General features: G+C 39.9%; 1 protein-coding gene across 1 annotated transcript in view; it reads right to left on the reverse strand.

The window, feature by feature from the left end:
• The window catches only part of MDFIC2 (MyoD family inhibitor domain containing 2), a 49094-nt gene that overhangs the window by 16842 nt on the left and 13907 nt on the right, over positions 1-18345 (reverse strand). The window contains exon 3 of the mRNA XM_087744335.1: positions 4548-4586. Coding sequence (XP_087600461.1) covers positions 4548-4586 — 39 coding nt within the window. The remainder of the gene's footprint in view (positions 1-4547; positions 4587-18345) is intronic.

Genomic DNA, 18345 nt, shown 5'->3' on the forward strand with positions numbered 1-18345 from the left:
GCTCTATCACATGAAAAAATCCTAAAAAGATATTGTAAAGAAAAATAAAGTCTTCTTCCCATATTCTTTTGTTTCTCTCTTTCTGCTTCACGGTTGCACTCTCCTGACATTTTGCTAAAAGGGATCATTAAACCAACTCAGAGCAAGTAAGTCTCAAACCGAACCTGAACTGAAACCATATAGCCCTGTCCTTCCCCCTCCAAGTGGAGGGCTAAGCATCTATTTGTTTTTATTAAAGTCAGCACGTCACCCCAGCCACCATAGGGCCGTGCCAGTCCTGTCCTCTCCCCAGACTTAGGAGGCACAGCCCCATGCAGAGCCCCTGAGGCCACCCCGTTGATGGGGCTGCAGCCAGGTGCTGGGGCAGGTCCATCCCAGCGCTCATGGGCAGCTGTTTGTTGTACTGCAGGGATAACTCAAAACTGTCAAATTCTCTTTATTCCTCACTGCAGAGTCTGAAGCTGGAGATTTTGATGCATTATCTTATCTGAATTTATAGTGTTGTTTTCAAACTAAAGAAAAACCAAACCTTATTATTATTATTGTTATAGTCCTTGCCTCAACAGCACTGCTGCATTAATTCAGTCTTCCTTCTTTCTTCTCACGGTTATTTACTCACCCCATCAATGAGGTTAAGACTGTCTGCCAATACGATCAAGTTTCAGAAACAAAATCCTAACTAGAATGGAGCAGGCAGAAGTGGACAGGGCTTTGTTTAATACGCTGGCACAGTAACTAAAGGTAGGTCTCACCCATGGACATGCTTGTGCAATTGCTCACTCTGTTTAGTTTGGGAAATTTATACACAATGTAAACCAGAAAATACTGAGTTTATTACAAAGGCATTTTTTTTCCACCTAAAACTCTGTGTCATTAAATTTGGAAAGCACTTAAAATTCTCAGTTTTATTTTTGGTAAGCACTATCTATTAAAAAGTGAAAATAGTAGAGGCATCTCTAGGCAGAATTTGTGAACTTTCCAATGAACAGACAGCACAGTGTCTTCCTTTCATGTCCCAAGGTCTTTGTCAACTGTGTCACTTTCTGAATGACACTGAAGTTATGTACCAAGAGTTTATTCCCAAAGCAGGTATTACACATGGTTATGGTCACAAAGATATCCTTGCACAGCATTAAATCCAGAGGAGCTCTGAGGCTGTCAGCCTTTTGATTTGGTGGGGGGAAACACCATCAAAAACACATATATTCTTAAAATATATCCAAACAGTTTAAATGCCGTCAAATAGAGCTGCAAATCATAGCAGATGCAGTATTTCTTATAGATGGTCCTTAAAGCTCTACTCACGGTACGTTGGTATGTCATAATATACAGCTACAAAAAAAACATGTCTTCTGATAAGTTATAAAAGCTTTTCTTTGATTCCAATGCAATAATGAATGGCAATCTGTGAAAGTCTTATGTCTTCTAGAGACTTTCCAAGCAAACACTTCCTTTTTTTTCTCTCTCATCTGAGTGCCATACTGGAACACAACTGGGAGCTGGACTTGTCCACCATAGCAAACATCATTAATCTTATTACCATTTCAGCACCTACCCAGGTGCTGCTGAGCAGCCTTTGGCGGACCATGCTGGAAAACCATTTATTTAGCTCTGCAAAGGCCCGATCCAGTATCAGCAGATGTCCATGGAAAGACTTCCAGGGAGCACAGCAGATCAGGCTCAAAAACAACCTCCAACATGGTAGCCTTCTCTGGGTTTCTTTGCTCTTTTCCTCAGAAAGAGTTATTGTAGACAAAGCACTTAGTAATATCTGAAGCAGAAGATGTATCACGCTATACATCTTTTCACAAAATATTTTTTTCCTGGGGGACACTAAAGATGCAGAACATCTATTCTGGGGGCACACAGATGACATCCACTGTTTCTTAATTATGTAATAAATATTTTTAGGACAGTGTACTCTTGCCTGCTCTGGTAAAGGCAAACATGGTAACTGTTCTGCTCACAATATTAAATACACTTCTCTCACTGTGCAGTGGAAGGATGTGTTTAAACTCACAGTCTATCACTATTGCTGGGTAGTGTAGGAGAGTCCAGGAACACTCAAGATGTCTTTTCCTGTGTATATCAACTTGTTCAGAACAAAATAGTGTTCTTAGAAAACATGAATTTTATGGCAGAAGAAAGTTTCCTTCATGACTGTGCTACAAAGGTTTCCAAACAGCTGCTTGTTCATTTGGGTGCATGAAATACTAGGTTCAGCCTGCTCATAAGCACAAACAGGTAATTTCTTCTCGTTGTGGCACCTTCACTGTGGTCATTTCTGCCTGGCTTTGTAATGTTTGCAAGTGCAGTACTAGCACAATATCTTGGTTGTACGAGCTTTCAGAGGAGAGCTGCAGAGTTCCTGCAATCTCAGTGAAATGCCAGCCTCTCCCCAGCGCCAGCTGTTTGTCCTGCTTTGCAAGGAACCACACTCCCAAGGAATTTTGCTAGTGTCCGATGTGAGCAGTGAACACCAGAGGTTTCAGGTGTTGTTAGATGGTAGGTCATCAGCTCCCACCCATCTGTGGACCACGCACAAGGATCAAAGGGTTGCTTGGGCAACCTTCAGCGCACTGAGCTCGCCAAAGCCCCAGCAGCAGCACCCCTCATTCATCCCCCTCCGGGCTCTCTGGGCATGGGGGCAGGTGAAAGCTCAACCCTCTCCTCAACACTTCCTCACATCAAAACTTTCTTTGAAGCTTTTGCTTAAGGCTCAGGTGTACAACCCCTTTCAAGCAAGGAGGTCACAGCCCATGCCCTGAGAGGAAAAAGTGGGTGTCAATGAAATGGAAGAGGTGTCACTTTTAACACTGAGATTAGGCAAAATCTAACCCCCATTAATCCTTCAGAGCAGGGCCTTAGGTTTGTTCTTTTTTCAATCTATTCTGTATTCAAAGCAAGTACATTTTTTCTGTCACTATACCGCCATTGTTAACAACTATAAATGTATTAAAAACACAGGGGCATTTTAGTATGTGTATTGTGCATAAGAAATATTGTTACATGACAAGCTCCAATTGGCAAGTGAAAAGAGGTTTTATTGAAGGAAATAGCAGTAGCAAACAGTGAACTATGCAGAATAATGGTAATTGTTCCTTTAACATTGGCAGCGCATGTTCACTTAATATGACTGCTCCTCTGTCTCTGCCTCATCCAGACCCAGAGGACCTGTTAGACAAGCAGGCAGCCACCTCTCTCTGGGATCAAGCTGTCAATGCAAACTTGCTTTCTTTCTATTTCTCGGAGCTAAGCTATACCCCCAGAGTTCCTGAAGCCTTTCCTGAGTGAAAGCTTTAAAAAAGCTCCATTCTAAATTACATCACACGAGCTGTTCTCTTCAGACTGACAGAACAAAAGCGGGGGGGGGGGGGGCGGGAAATGCCAAAAGTACCATCTGAATGACTTCTGAGTTGCACAGAATGATTTACCTCCTCATGCTTTATCAGAGTAGACTAACGTTGTCTTGACCTTGCCTACCAAACCCCCAGCAGTGTCCAGTTTGCATCGTGTGTGTTTGCAATACAAATAAATGCAGAGCTGTTGGGTGCAGGCGTTTTGCCCGCAACAACAGGGTCTTGGGTGCCCCATTAAGAAAGGTCCTAATGAGGGCATGGTGCTTTCTAAACTTCTTTAGATGGCATGGTCTCTAACACAGCCAGCTCGTTGTTACTGGAAGAGCCCAGCCTGGGGGTGCTGCACAGCCTGGTGTGCTCACCCTCTAATCAGTGACACCCCAATTAATCATCATGGTGAGGACTGCTGAGGACCCTGCCAAAATCTGAGGTGTCTCTCAGGCTGACTCCAGCTGGGACTCTCCAATTAAAGGTCATCATCACAAGTAAAGGAAGCAGATAAGCATTACCCACTTCTGCTGTGGCTGAGTAGGAAGCAGATAAATTGGCATATCTCCTCCTAAAGGCTTTCAGGTGGTACCAATTGGTTCAAGAACCCTCATTCAGGAAAACATCCTCAGTTGGGGGGGGGGGGGGCATAGGCCTTCCTCCTTCTTCAGCAGATAAATAAAGGTAAGAGGAAAAGAACAATATTATGGCTGTTCTCCAGGTAAGGTGCAGAATCAGCAGCTCTTGTAAGGTGGCTAGGAATTGGTTTGGGGGTTGCCTGATCCCAAAGTAATCCACTAAGATCCTGCAAATTGAAACAAGCAGGTTTTGTGTGGCTCATAGGCTGACCCTTTTGGGGTTCTTACTCAATTTTCATAAGAAAATGGTTGTGAGGCTAAGAGCTTGTTATACTCAAAAGCTTGTAGGCTTAGCCCACAGCACTTCTATGCTTGTTCTGCTGTTTTGAGTAAACCTTAAAAAGTTTGTCATTAATATAAATAATGGTCTCATTTTAAAGATGGGCTGAAATCTGAAACAGATGATGAGTCAGTATTAAGGCAAAAAATGCTGCTCACATTCCCCATGGGATTAGAATAACTGAGATTGTTTTCTTGCATGAAAGGGGCCACTTCAGTAAAGTGGCAGTGCCATGACCAATGTACTGTGGGGAGAAGGAGCTGAGAAGGTGGGTGGACTTACCTGAGCCTCCAAGGGGCTGTAGGATGGGACTGTCCAGTTCTGGAAAACAAGAATCAGAGAGGAAGGCTTCACTAAGCAGGAAAAGCTCCTCAGCTGGTGAAGTGGCTTTGTTATCCCACATGGGCACCAGTGTTTTGTAAATGCCTCAAAACCGTATTGTTAACAGAGGAAAGAGAGAAGTCAAGCTACTGGGGCTGGAGACTTAGTCCCCTAATTGACTTCACAATTATGGAAAAAACAGCTCTTAATAGAAGCTGGGAGATACCTCTTCCCTTTAAGGATCCAGTGTCCTCTGGCTTCTCACTGAAATCACTTTTTTTTTTCCCCCAGGGGACACAGCCAGTTCTCATATAGTCAACACAACTTGCCTTACGCAAAGGAGCAGATACTCCCTGAGGATCCTGACTCACTAATGCAGCGTTCATCCTTGAGTTTCTGAGTGAGTAGTTTGGTTTTTGCTATGTGTTTTTGGTGGCTTGTGTCTGAGTTGTCTTCATGCACCTGATCAGTGAAATGGCTCTGCCTTGATCCTAATGCCCATTAAAGCTGATGGAAGTGTTTGGCTTCAGGGCATACTATATCAGGTGTTATATCTGCTTTCTATGTCAAATCGTGAAAATCTTAATTAGGCAAAATCTTCATTAAAATAATCACAACCGAGGAAAACACTAGTAATGAACCTGAATACAGACCTCATCACTGTGTGTTTCATCACATCCCTGTTCCTACCAATAGTACATATGAAGATGCTGGACTTTCAGTTTTTGAAGCTAGCAGAATAAGTTATTGAACATAACCGCTCTAATAGTGGTCTAGTCTTCTGAACCATGGTTTTAGGATATGGTGGAGGCTCAAGTTTAGCTCACCCATCTCTATTTTTCTGTTTCAGCACAGCAATGCTTCCTATGCTTTTAGTACGTTAGGGCTTTGCAGTGCCTTTCACTGCCGTTGTATCCGAGTATCTCAAAATCAATAATGATGGCAAAGCAGAAAACTTCATGGTGTTTGTAGCACTATGCATTTTTCCCCTGCTTGGAGGGGAAGATATAGATCTTATCTAAATGACTGAATACTTGGGTGACATTGTGATCCCACTGGATGTGGGATTTTGTGCCATACAGGGGTCACTCAAAGAAATAATGTTCTGCAGTTTTTTTCAGTAAATCTGGATCTGAATGCAAATTGTGAAAAATACTAGCCTACCTTGTAAATCTCAAGTTGTGCTTGTAATAGTGGCAACCAGAAGCTTGCTTGCTTATAAAATGAAGAAAATATGATCTGGAAATAATTTTCAGACAACAGACAGGGTGCCATGGTCCTATTTCCAGGCTCTCGATTGAAGCATAGCTGGCCTTTCAGCAGGACAGCAGCAAAGTTTCTCATGGTATGGGGAAAAGTGTGCTTGTAGGCGAAGGCTTGTGAGACTCTGACACTATGCCACAAGCAAGACCTGGAGTCCCTGGAGCACTGTGTGGCTGAGAAGAGATGAATTTGCTTATGCCACCATGCAGACCAGACTACCGTCCACTCATACCCTGCAGTGATTCACATCCTGTATTGTTCTGCCTGGTTCACTGCTAGCTACATGCTTTGGGGACGTACGCAGTGAATTACTTGCCCTCAGCTGGACCAAGGTCCAGAAAGTTTACTTAGAAATCTGTAGATAACTTTTCTCCCTTCTCTTCTACAAGTATGTGCAAACCAAGCTTTATGCTCTCTTTGAGCTTTACTAAAAAGAGAACAGAAACACATCCCTTTTTCCGTGCATTTATTTCAAGCCATGATTCTTCTGGGAAGTGTGATTTGTTTATATCTTTCCATAACAAATGACAATGGTTAAGGTTGCATCTCTGCCAACCTCTTTCTAAGTGGTTTCAAGTAGCTTACTTAAAGAGGGATTATTTAATCTGCCACAGCATGTGAAGCAGCTCTGAGGTAGTGTCTAGCTTGCACAGAACAAGACCACTGAACATTAGCTTAAGGCAGGAAATTTAGGGTCCAATAGACAGTAGGATCACAATAGCATAGAGTGACAGTTTGCAAGTGTGCTGCACCTGAGGAAAAAAGAAATTGCTTGGCTTCTCCTTTCCTGATGGTACCGGAAAGTCTGGGAAAGGCTAGCAAGATCAACTGCCTATTGAAGGGGGTGACTGCTTAAATCCTGTCTGTCCCTCAATGAGTGTTTGCACTAACCATTTAATTCTTGTGTGCCTCAAATAGTTCCCTACGAAGTGGGGACATGTATAGTTCTTAATCATATATGATTGTTCGGGTGCTGAAATCGTGTCTGTAAGTTAATATATGCTCTGTAAACGCAGTAGTCAATGTCTCGTGGTTGCCTTGTTCAGCCTCAGGAAGTCTTAAATTTTCATGCAGCAAACTTGTACAGCTATTACAGCTTATGGTCACTAGTGAGCTACAGCAGGAGGGTCAAACTTTGGAAACTAGTTTCTTTCCAGCCTGTAGGCTTCCTCCCCCTTCAAGTCTGTTTGCTACTCTTGCCAGTATCCTGCCTTCTGTTTAAAGGCATTAGTAATACCAAATAAAGCTAAAGATGCTAGTTATAACAACTAAGTTGTTTCCTTTTTAATCAGAGCACATGCTTATGCCAGGTTTGGCATGAAGAATCTGTGTATGTGTCTGGTTTAGGGCACAGTAAGCTGATCATTTGTTAGAAGACTAGTGCATTACATGTAACTTTGCTTTCAGTTGTACAGTTTACTGGGAGGTTGGTATGAGCATTGGTAATCTAATTTTTGCTTGGTTGGAGATGGTGGAAATACAAAGAATGGGAAATAAAAGGCTGTTGCCATGTGTGCTGAATTGTGGTTTGGTAGCAGCAGTTGTCTTGTAGTTAAGTGGCCATCAAAACCTTTCTTGGGGTGGCAATAAATTAAAAAAATCTTCAGAAAATATATCGGTTTTCAAAGAGTAAAGAAAGATGCAGCAATTATTGTGACACAGGTTTGAAGTCTGTTTCTGATTATCCTTTTGGCTGGAGACTTGGTGTTTCTAATTGTAAGGTTAAGGAATCCTTTTTATCTATCTCTTGCCTCCTAATCCTATGCTAGACAGTATTGTTTTCTGTGCCTTTTGTCTTCTGGGGAAGGAGACAATCTCTGGCTCATGTGAACATCTTGTTAAAGTCTGCTGAGGATTAGGGGGTGTGACAGTTTTCTTGCTGAGCCTTTTTATTGGGGAATTTTATGCCTGCTTTTCTGGGAGGTCTTTGAAATGCCTTTTATGTAGCAATCATTTCACTCTTTCTTTGTTGTCTCAAATGTTGAGGCTGTATTCTTCTCATCTGTTCCTGTTTATATTCCATACTAGCTGGTCATAACAGTTTAGCTTGAAACTATCATCACGCTGCGTGCTTCTGAATCGTAGGAGTGTTGCTGACTGCTCTAGGACAATTGGAAATTTCAGCTTTATTTTAGGGCATCTGAAGCTTTAGCATGGCGGTTTGGTATGAAATACTGTTAAAGAGGTTCCAAATGAAAAACAATAATCTAGGAGTTGGACATTTTCCAGTGTATAGGCATTGAAAAATGCTCCTGCTATAATGAGATAGGACCCCTTAGTATGGTGTTCATCATACCACCTGCAGCTGGTATGATAGGTGTTCAGTCTGGCCTAAACTCCTACAATAATCAATGGAAGAGACAAGCCTGTCCTGCTGGCAAGACATCCCATCTTGACAGAAGAGTTTAAGCCAGGAAGAAATTGCTCTTTGGAAGTCTTGTTTTGTCCCTGTCCCCCCCCTGCCCCCCCCCCCCCCCCCCCCCCAGTTGGCTACAGACAAAATACAGGTAATTACCCAGACCAGAAACCAAACTTCTAGGTGACCAAAGTTAGATAACGAAAGACGAATCCTGGCCAAAGAAATGAAAGAACAAAGCTTTTCACAAGAAGTTTGGAAAACTCTGGTAATTTCACATTTCAGCTTTAGAAAGCTGTGGGGTTGGTCAATGTACTTAAGGACATGTAAAACACAAGATTTTGTTTCCTAAAATTTTTATAAAATCAATGTTTCTGTCTTGAGTGGCCATCTTAAGACACATGGACTTCTCATATCTTTTTTTTTTAATGAGATGGTAAGCACATTATTGCTGGTTTCCAACAGTGCTTATTTCTGACACTATGTAAGCTCAGGTACCAGCTGAGAAGATCCCAGATTTTATGGGGTTATGCAGGAGCCAGAGTTATGTAGTTTCACTGACACTTAAGGTATCAGAGGCAGGTTTCTGAAACACTTGTATGGAAAAACTGGTTGCACCACCTTTCCCTTTGAGAAGATTGAGGTAAAAATTGTGTTTTCGTGAAGTCATTACCAAAATTGGGTGGCTAATGTGCAAAAGATGCTGTTTCAATTTTTAATCTAGCTAAACTCTTATTTCACTAAACAGTGTATCATATCTTTACAGAGGAAGAAGCTACCTGCTTAGATGTTTATCTCTTCCTCAAAAATACTTTCCTAAAAGCTGTTTTTTTCTCTCCCTATCAAAAACTTGCCCCCTCTAACACTGCATTTCCACCTGCCTTTGCTTGCAGCATCTCTAGCCTAATTTTTTGTGTCTAAAGCCATATATAATGTCGTTCCATTTCACACTTAACCACAAAACCCACTCTTCCAGATATGACCTCAGTTTATTTTATATCACACGTCTTTTTCTTAAAGTATTTTATACATAGCATAATATGCAATGATACGGCACTGATGTTTATCAAAATTGTTTCACGCTGTACTTATTTCTATTCCTGTCTTTTGGATCAAGTACAATACAGCTGCAGATTAATACCACCTTTTAAAATAGGTTTAATGTGTTTATTTTCTGACCACATTCACTCCATCCACTAACTTGTTAGATGGATTATATTTAATGGGAATCTTGTGGGACTATCAAAGGGCATATATTTTCTATTGAAATAACAATTAAGATAACACGCGAACTAATACAGTAATCAAATAAACCTGACAAATAACAAACTTTTTTAAAGCTGCAGAGGCATGCTAACAAATCTATTTGATCAATATATGGGATGTGAAAAAAGAGGAGACAAGATTGACTGATGAATAAAATGGAACTGACACAAATAGGCTGACAGCCAGTCGCAAGTCTCTTTAGGGCAAATGCAATTAACTTAGAATAATAGACTCAAATTTGATGGTTAGAAATGCATTTTTATTAACAATCACAGCCTGAATCATTATGCACTCTTATGAATAAAATTGTAGTTATACTGAAAGTCTGTGTATACATGTATGCATGTACATACAAAAAAGCCTTGTTGAAGGAGAGCTTTATTTTTGTGACAGAATAGCTGTATGAGATTTAAAATATAAAGCATACACAAGTATAAATCTAAATATTCAAACCAGTGATATAAAAATCACATATGTGGTATGCTAGTATTAATGATAAAGGCAATAAGCATCGGTCCCAGGACTGCTTGTTCTTTTGGGATGTGAAATTGCAATCAGGGATTTACAGATTTCATTCTGAGGCAGAGAAGTCATTACTAGAAACATAAGCTCATTCTCTTTACTTTAATAGCTATTTTAAATCATTCATTTAGAAAATACATTAACTATTTATTGTATAGGCAGTACATTTCTATTGGCATTCCATTTTCATGCTTTTTTATAATCCTTTTTAACAAATTATTTTATTAAAAGAAGATTAGAATTAGCAAAAGGATCCTACCAATTTTTGAAAATGCTACTCTTGAAGAAGGCTGTTTCCCATTATTAACAGGTATGCAGTATTAAAACTTTAAAGGGAGTGAAGATATTCAATTGCTAATGTGTCCTTTTTCTTTTGACCTTCATTGCAGAGGCTGATTGCTATTTGTAAATTACTTTCAAAATTATTAATCTCATTTGATTTCTGAATAGATATATAATATTCCTCCCCCCCCCCCCCCAAATCCCTGGGATTTAGATATGAAAAAAGCTTCCTATAGGATATATTATGGTGCTGATGTCTCTTTATTTGTGGGAAAAGATAAAATACACTACTTCATGCAGAGAAATTCTACATGGTATTAGCTACGTAAAACATGAATATGAAACCATGACACCCGCAATGCTTGGTGCTTAAATATCTTGAGAAAAAGGTGTAATGGTAGGAAATTATTTAAATCCAGTCTTCTCCAGCTCACTGTCCCTGGTGGACCACTGCCTGGCCAGGGACAGGATAGCACCAAAACATGATGCTCTGTAGTTGCCTATGAAGAAGCTGGTGTAAAACATTATCGTAGCTCTCGGTTTCTGGGGTTGCTGACCTGGATCCAAGAAGCAATGACATTGTTTTCTCCCCTTCGAAGGTGGTTTTAATCCTCCCCATTTCTCAGAAGTGAGAAGTGTGCAGATGTACTGGGAAGGCAGACCGCCTAGTGTCTGGTAGGGAAGAGGCTCATGGAAACCATTGAGAACAGGGACAGCGTGTGGCTGGGGAACAGATTTTTCTGGTAAACACCTGATGTCTGGGGAATTTGTAGGGAGCCATCTTGGTTTTCTGCCTCTAATTAGCCTTAAAGTCATTGCCATGAGGGAAAAACTTCTCAGGAACTCCAATGGTTGCTGGAGACTTTCCAGCTGATTTTTTTTTTTTTTTTCTCCTCTCATAATGTATTCTAGATACTCACAGCAGCCCACCACAACACTTCCTGAGCTGGCTTCTTAAATAGCTGGAATTGCCTTTTCTTAGAGATAAGATGGATGGATCACATGTTGTTCTAGCACCACCAAACCTGGTGTGTGCCTAAAAAGGGAATAATACTGTCGGGTCTGGCATAGTTGTTTTAATTTGATACAGAAATTGTTGCAAAATGCTCAGAGACTTGGACTGCTAAAGATTTCTCACAGAACCACATTTGCTGTAGAGGGAGCTTGAGTAGTCAAATTTACATTGTCTATTCAATTTCTCCTTACCATCTCTGTAGATGTGTCACTGGAGACTGATGGAATGAAAGTTACTTCTTGAATGTGATGCTAGAAAAAGAATGTGTTCTTTTATGACCACAGTTACTTAAGACCTGTTTTCATTTAAAATATTAAAATAATTTATGTGAAAGGTTTAGTAGGTAAACAGACTAAGGAAGAAAGACCAGATGATCTGCTGATTTAAACGGGGCAGCTTCTCTGTAGTCAATGCACAACTAGTAGAGGGGACTGGGGCTGTGGGCTCAGTTCTTCCATCATGTTGGTTTTAGGCTAGTGAACTCCACACAATGTTTCCTGATGTATGGTGATGTAAGAGAAAGGAGGCTCAGGCCCTGCATGATGACAGACTAATTCTCCACTGATGTAATTATCCAACCAGAACAAGAATGACTCACTCCATCCATAAATACATTGGGGTCTGCTTCTGATCACATTTAAATTCATTCACACAAACCTCTTCTCATTTGCTTGAATGGGCTTTGTCCTGAGTTAGAATGATACATGTAAGAGAAAATCCAGGCCTTTAAAAATAAAATCATAATTAGTTTCTCTTAATAGCTGCCCTATTAAAAAAAAGTCAGATCTTTCAAAAAATATATTAGAAAGCAAAAGATGATGATGCTTTTAAGTGCATTAGGTTTTTTCTTAACCCAGGAGCAGTAGACTTGTTGATATATCACACTTACAATATGTTTCTATTGACATTCAGGCTCTGTGTTTTTATATTCCCTTTTCAGAAGTTATGTCATTAAAAGAAGGTTAGAACTAACAAAATGTAACTACCAGTTTTGAAAATACTTATCCTGAGAATGATATTTCTCCCCAGCACCTGCCTTTTTTGTTCCACTACATGTTAAACCTGTTCAAGTTCAGAGCTCTGATTTCACCATTTCATGCTCCCAAAATATTAAGATTCCATTCCCCATTGGTTTACATTTTCCTCATTTTTTCATCTGCTACAAATATGGTTTGGCCAAAATGTTCTCAATGAAACAAAAATACTTTTGCTTTACTTTCTGTTCACCTCATCCTCAAGCAGGTGCTAAGCAATCTGCAGTAGCTGTTCTGCTACCTGAGAAGTGTTCATATATAGAAACACAAGGCCAGCCTCCGTTGTCATGGCATGGAAAGCCAAAAATAGATGACATAAGAACATGTTTCTTCCCATGAAGATTTCTGCAATTATGCTAAGTCTTCAGATAAGCAGGTTTTAGTGTTGGAGAAAAGAATAATGTTGGAATGAAGAATCTAGACTGTATATTTATAATATAAAAATAGTTTCTATAATATATGTATGTTTGATTATATCCCCCCCAAGTGATGAGGGTTTTGCCAACAACTGCTCCTCCATGTCAGGTGTTTGCTGTTTCCTCCTATTAGCATGGTTGGAAAGCCACAAAAGTAGTAAATTGCTAATAAAAGCTGAATTTATAAATTATTTAATTGCACAGCACTAGTTTGCTGTGTGATTCAACACTATCCTGAAGGCTGAGTTGCACTAGACATCATGTTGTGTTAGTGCCACTGGCATGGGGGAAGATGGTATATTTTTAAAGCTGAGGAATGGTGCCAAAAAGAATCACAGATGATGCATCTGGAAAGGACCTCCTAGTTCAGCTAGTCCCAGCCTGCATGACATGAAAATCTCTGTGGGCTAATCCCTTAGGTGTTTTCCCTCTCATTTCTTCTTAGACACTATCAAGTGACAGTGCCTGAAACACTTCCTGAGGCAGAGCATTGCCTAATCGTCCTTGCTTGGAAGATATTTCCCTCCATCCAAGCTACAATTTTTTTTCTCTTTCCCAAATAAGCCTGAGGGCAGGTGTCCTGCTGTGGAAGTGGAAAGACATGTAATGGGGCAAGTAATTCCAAGTGGAGTAAAGCAGTCAGCACTGCAGGTTCTTCAAAACTTGACTTTTTTATTTTTTTTTTTCTGGAATAATTTGATGTTTCCTCCCTGGTCTTGGTGGTGCTGCTTATTTTTGCTTTTCTTCACAGTAAAGGGTCACATTTTGTTCTCTCACGTGGGCCTCTTTTAAGCTGAATTACTCTTAAAGATGTCAAGGCAATTGCAATTTCAGTTAGGACCTAACTTTGCTGAGGTTTGATAGATATTTTATGTCTAATAGGCAGTGTCAGTGATGATAAAACAAGGGATTGATTCTGCTTTAGTTTTTATGATAGTGCTAATAAAGTTCTCTGGCTCCCAGATAACATCTAACAGGCCCTATACTGCAGTGAAAAATTATGGTTAAGACTCAGCTGGTGGTTATTGTCCAGTAAATGTTCAACATATTTTAGTAGTGCATTAGTAGAAAGTTAATTGTAGTGACTGGTGATTTCTGCCATGGCCAGAAATCTGTCAAACCAGATGCTCAGTGCAGATACAGTTGAAACATTCCTGTCCCTGAAAACTTGATCTATGTAGGTAACTCAATCATAATGATTTTACAGATGATAAGCTGCTGTGTGGATGCTGATTTTTTTTTTTTTTTTTTTCTGGAGAACACAAAGGCAGCCTAGGAATAGCCAGGTACCAAACTTTGAGTGTGAAACAGATATTAAAAAACCATATTTTTCTCCAGTTATAAATAGTCTGAGTTATAACTTTTATCCTCTGTATTTCTTAAATATCCTTGCTTCATTTTCTTCTGTAATCAGGGAGAGGACTACATTGATTCACTTTCTAGGTGGCTTTCCAGCTGTGTATACGCTATCTTTTTAATTCCTTTAGGTTCAGTTTGAATTCTTCATAGAAGAACAGTTATGTAATTTCAGTGAAACTTCTAATGTTCTCCCAAGAGAAGGTGAATTTGAGGGTTGCCATTATGCTTCTCTTAAAACAATTTCTCCCAAAATATTAAGGAAGGAAAACCACAAAATTGCACTAAAATGGCAAAAAACACCTATATAAAACATCTTTCTTGTGAAACTAAGCAGAAGAACTGTAACTCTCTTGAAATTCAGGGTAGTGTATAGAGTTTTGTGATTTTGGGGAACAGGCTAGTCCAGCACAATTATCCTGTCTGACTGGAGCTCATAGAAATGTCCTCAGTAATTTTTCCTTCAGAGGGATTTATTCTTCGCTGCATTAGTGAATCATTAGTAAATGCAGTCAGACCCCACCGCATATCACTAGAGGCCCCTGTATTTAAAGCTAGGTGCTGCTCCCTGAAAGCCAAAGGGAGTTTTGCCATTGACTTTGATGAAAGTAGGAACAAGCCCTTTATTTGCAACTTAAAGCAAGTAGGTTAGAATTATGAAGAATGATTATTTAAAATAGCAATGATGTAATATCAGTGTCAATTCCATTATTTTAACAGATGTAAATTTGCTCTGCTCTTGAACTCTGGTGAATTTTAATGGCAATATTAAAGAGATACTATTAAGACTACTTAAAAGAACTATTTGTAAAAAGTGTCTCCAGTTGGGGGGGGGAAGTTTAAATTGCTTTTTTATTCAGTCTGCACAATTATTTATTTGAATGGTTTTGTATATTACAAATTAATATGTATTAGAAGTTGAAAAGATCACATAATAATTCCAACAGTCATTGGATATGGGAGAGCTTGCACTATTTAGACAAAGCAAATAGACTTCTTATCCAGCCGTAGTTTAGGTAGTCTTCATCACAGGGCAAATAAGGATTTTATGATGTACATTATGGACAATGTAGATGAAGAAAGTAGTTGAAAATCAGCTGCCTAAATAACTTTAAGGGAAATTTACATACATTCCAAGGCAAGATCCATGTCAATAACTCCAGTGTTGTAGCTGGCTGATGACTACTGTCACTTCCCTGGCAGAAAAAGGGAATCGAGGATTCAGAGGTACTTACAGGATCTGGTTCTAATTTTACACACAACCTGCATTCTAATGGGACACCAATGGGAGAGGAGGAGGTCAGTGTGGCCAGTCCTGGAAAGATAACTCTTAAAACTCATGTACGAAGGCTGTTGGCATCTGCTGTCTTTAAAGTTTTGTACTTTCTGTAGGGAAAGTTTGGTTGTTTTAAAACCAAGACCAGGGCCACAGTCCAGAGCTCATAAAAACAAATGAAAGATTTTGAACAGGCGGGCATTGCACAAACAGGCCAGAGAAGAAGGTGATGCCACTTGGTATTTTTGGAAGAGAACTGGAAGAGTAATAAATAAATGGTAGAAAATGAGACTGAGAATCAGGGAAAGCCAGATTCTAATAATTCAGTACTGGCATTTTTATTAAGGGTTCAACCGTTCTGTCATTAAAATCAATGGCAGTCCTTTGTGACCTTTACCTCATCTATAGCTACTAATTTTGGGTGCTACAATTATTCTTGTTTATTTCCTGGAAACATGTAGAGCTCATCTTCATTAAGAAATGTTAGGCATTGGCAACTGCAGTCAAGGGTCCCAGCTACCTAGAAAGCTGGATATTTAGAATATCTAAGTATTACTTACATCTAATGTATACTTAATTTAACATTGGGTATAAACGTTTACTTTGTTACTGTCTCAATCTGTAGGATGCCTCAGTTCCTGAAGATAAGTGGTGGCATAGGGGAAGATGAAACAAGCTTGCAAAGTTGGGATCTGAACTGTTCTGAAGTTTAAAAAGGCTCTGGGCTGAGCTTTCAATTAGTTCACCGTAGAGTATGTTCCTGTCCTGATGTCCAAGTCTAGGAAAGAATTAATTTCACACTTCCAAGTATTTGCTCTACCTCCCTCCACTCCTATTAATTACCTTCATGGAGCAAATAGGCTGTTTTAGTGGTTAATGGCTGAAAAGGATTTGAGACTTTCAAATGAAAAGTAAAAATTTGTCTTTTTTTACCTGATTAGGAAAAATAAAGTGCCGAAGTGGGGCTGTACATTGTGAATCATTTGACCTAGCAATTGTTTCTTCTAAGTGTGCGTACAGTCTAAGAATGCATTCTTGGAAGTATTCAGTTTTGATCCAGGAAGAAATGTCTCTTTCCATTAGTTTTTATTTCCTCCTCTTGTTGCAGACAAACCAGAATATTACAAAGGGCAAATCCATGAAACTTTCTCCAACTTTCCCTCGGGGGAGAAAGCAGGCTTTTTCATCTTAAAATGAAAGTCTTTCAGTTGTGCAAAAAATGCCTTTCACTTCTGTAAAAGTCACCACACTGAAAAGTCTAGGCTGACCTATTGTGGCAGGAGAGAAGGTGAGGGTGTATTTGACTGTAGCATACTTGTGTAAACTCGCATACAGTCAGATTAGACATCACTGTGTATAAATACAATCTCCATGGGCAAAGAGAGCTTTTTCTGTCAATGGAAGCACACCATGACTAACATTTTTTGCTGTTATCTCTGGATATAGCAACATTTTTTTATATTGCGCACAAACCATAGTGGTCAGCTGCTCAAAGTGCATCTCCTTGGCCACAAGGTCACCCTAGTTTTGACATGACTGACCCAGAGCAGAGTGCTCAGTGCAGCCTGTTTGTAGCACAGTTGACCGAAGCAACTATAGCTCAGCGTAAAGTTTTAAAACAGAGACAAATGCAGCCTAACAGGCGAGCTTGGAAGAGATCTCCTGCCAGAATTCAAACCCTGTTCTGCCAATCTGCTTGTAACTTACTGGTACAGTCTACACAGTGCTCTTGAGATTAATAAATATATAATCCCATATCCCACAGTCCATTACCACACAGTGTCTGAAATATTTCCCATTAACAAAACAAGTACGTGCAGGTAAAAATATCCATGCATCTCATTGGGGGGGGGGGGGGGGGGAATGAAAATATGTATTATATTAAAGCCAAGTTTTGGGCTCTTGTGCAAAGTTTGAGGGGGAAAAAAATGTATTTCTCCAGGTGGTCTCTCAAGTGGAGGGAGGGATACAGTTTCTTGGCTACACTAGCAATTAGAAACAGGGCAACACCATACCCAAGATGTGGCCTCTGATCTAGGCTGAGGCATACTTAGTCTTCCTCTTCTATCAGAAGCAGATTCAGCAACATGCCTAAGCACAAACCTAACTTCAAGCATATGAGTAATTCTGGTGACTTTGCTCTTGAAATCTCGCTCAAAAGAATCATATCTGATGTTTGCTTTTTGTCAGCGTTGCATAGGTTGTTTCAGGTTGCACAGCAACCCATAGAGTCCTGTGCTCTGATTTTCTTCAGCAATAATAAAGAACTTGTGTGTGACAAAGAGATGAAGGTGGGGCTAAAGTATGGGGAGACTGAACCCTTGGGAACAATAATACAGGAAAAATATATGTGATGAATACATGCATTGCAGACCCATGACGTGAAAAGCAAACAGGACAAACCACTCAAACCTTTGTGCGATAAAATCTTTTCTTACCATTTTATAGGAATGCTTGAGACTGAATTCAGTACTGCAAAATACTGTTGGTGGAAATGGAAGAGGAACACTGGCATTATTAATTTCGATGAGCAGCTTATGTTCTCGAGGTCTCGATTGTTGACCCTCTGTTGAACCAGCTTATGCCTGGGCACAGAAAAGCAGATGTTCAGCTTGTGTACTGGGTCTGGAAGGGAGCTTGGTAGTTGCTAGACACTCTGCCTGAAAGAGAAGGCTCAAATGGACCAGAGTGACTTTGTTCTTGTGAGTAGATAAACAGGTCTTATCTACTCTTTCACTCCCTGGGTTGAAATAATCAAACCCATAATTCAGTGGGAATTTTCTTAGGGAAGCAGCTCTGTTTGGTATAAATTTATAGAATTGTATACACCATTTCTTGGCTAAATGCAAGCATATAGAGGATCCTAACAGGTTTCTTACCATGCTTTAGGGTACCTTAGACAAAATCTGGTGTATCAGTTTCTACCTGGGATCTTTCTACTTCCCTGTTAATATAGTGTTTCTGGAAAGTTCT

The sequence above is a fragment of the Nipponia nippon genome, unplaced genomic scaffold, assembly GCF_047370975.1.
Source record: "Nipponia nippon isolate SJK-2023a ecotype South Korea unplaced genomic scaffold, ASM4737097v1 scaffold_9, whole genome shotgun sequence".
Classification (NCBI taxonomy): Eukaryota; Metazoa; Chordata; class Aves; order Pelecaniformes; family Threskiornithidae; genus Nipponia; species Nipponia nippon.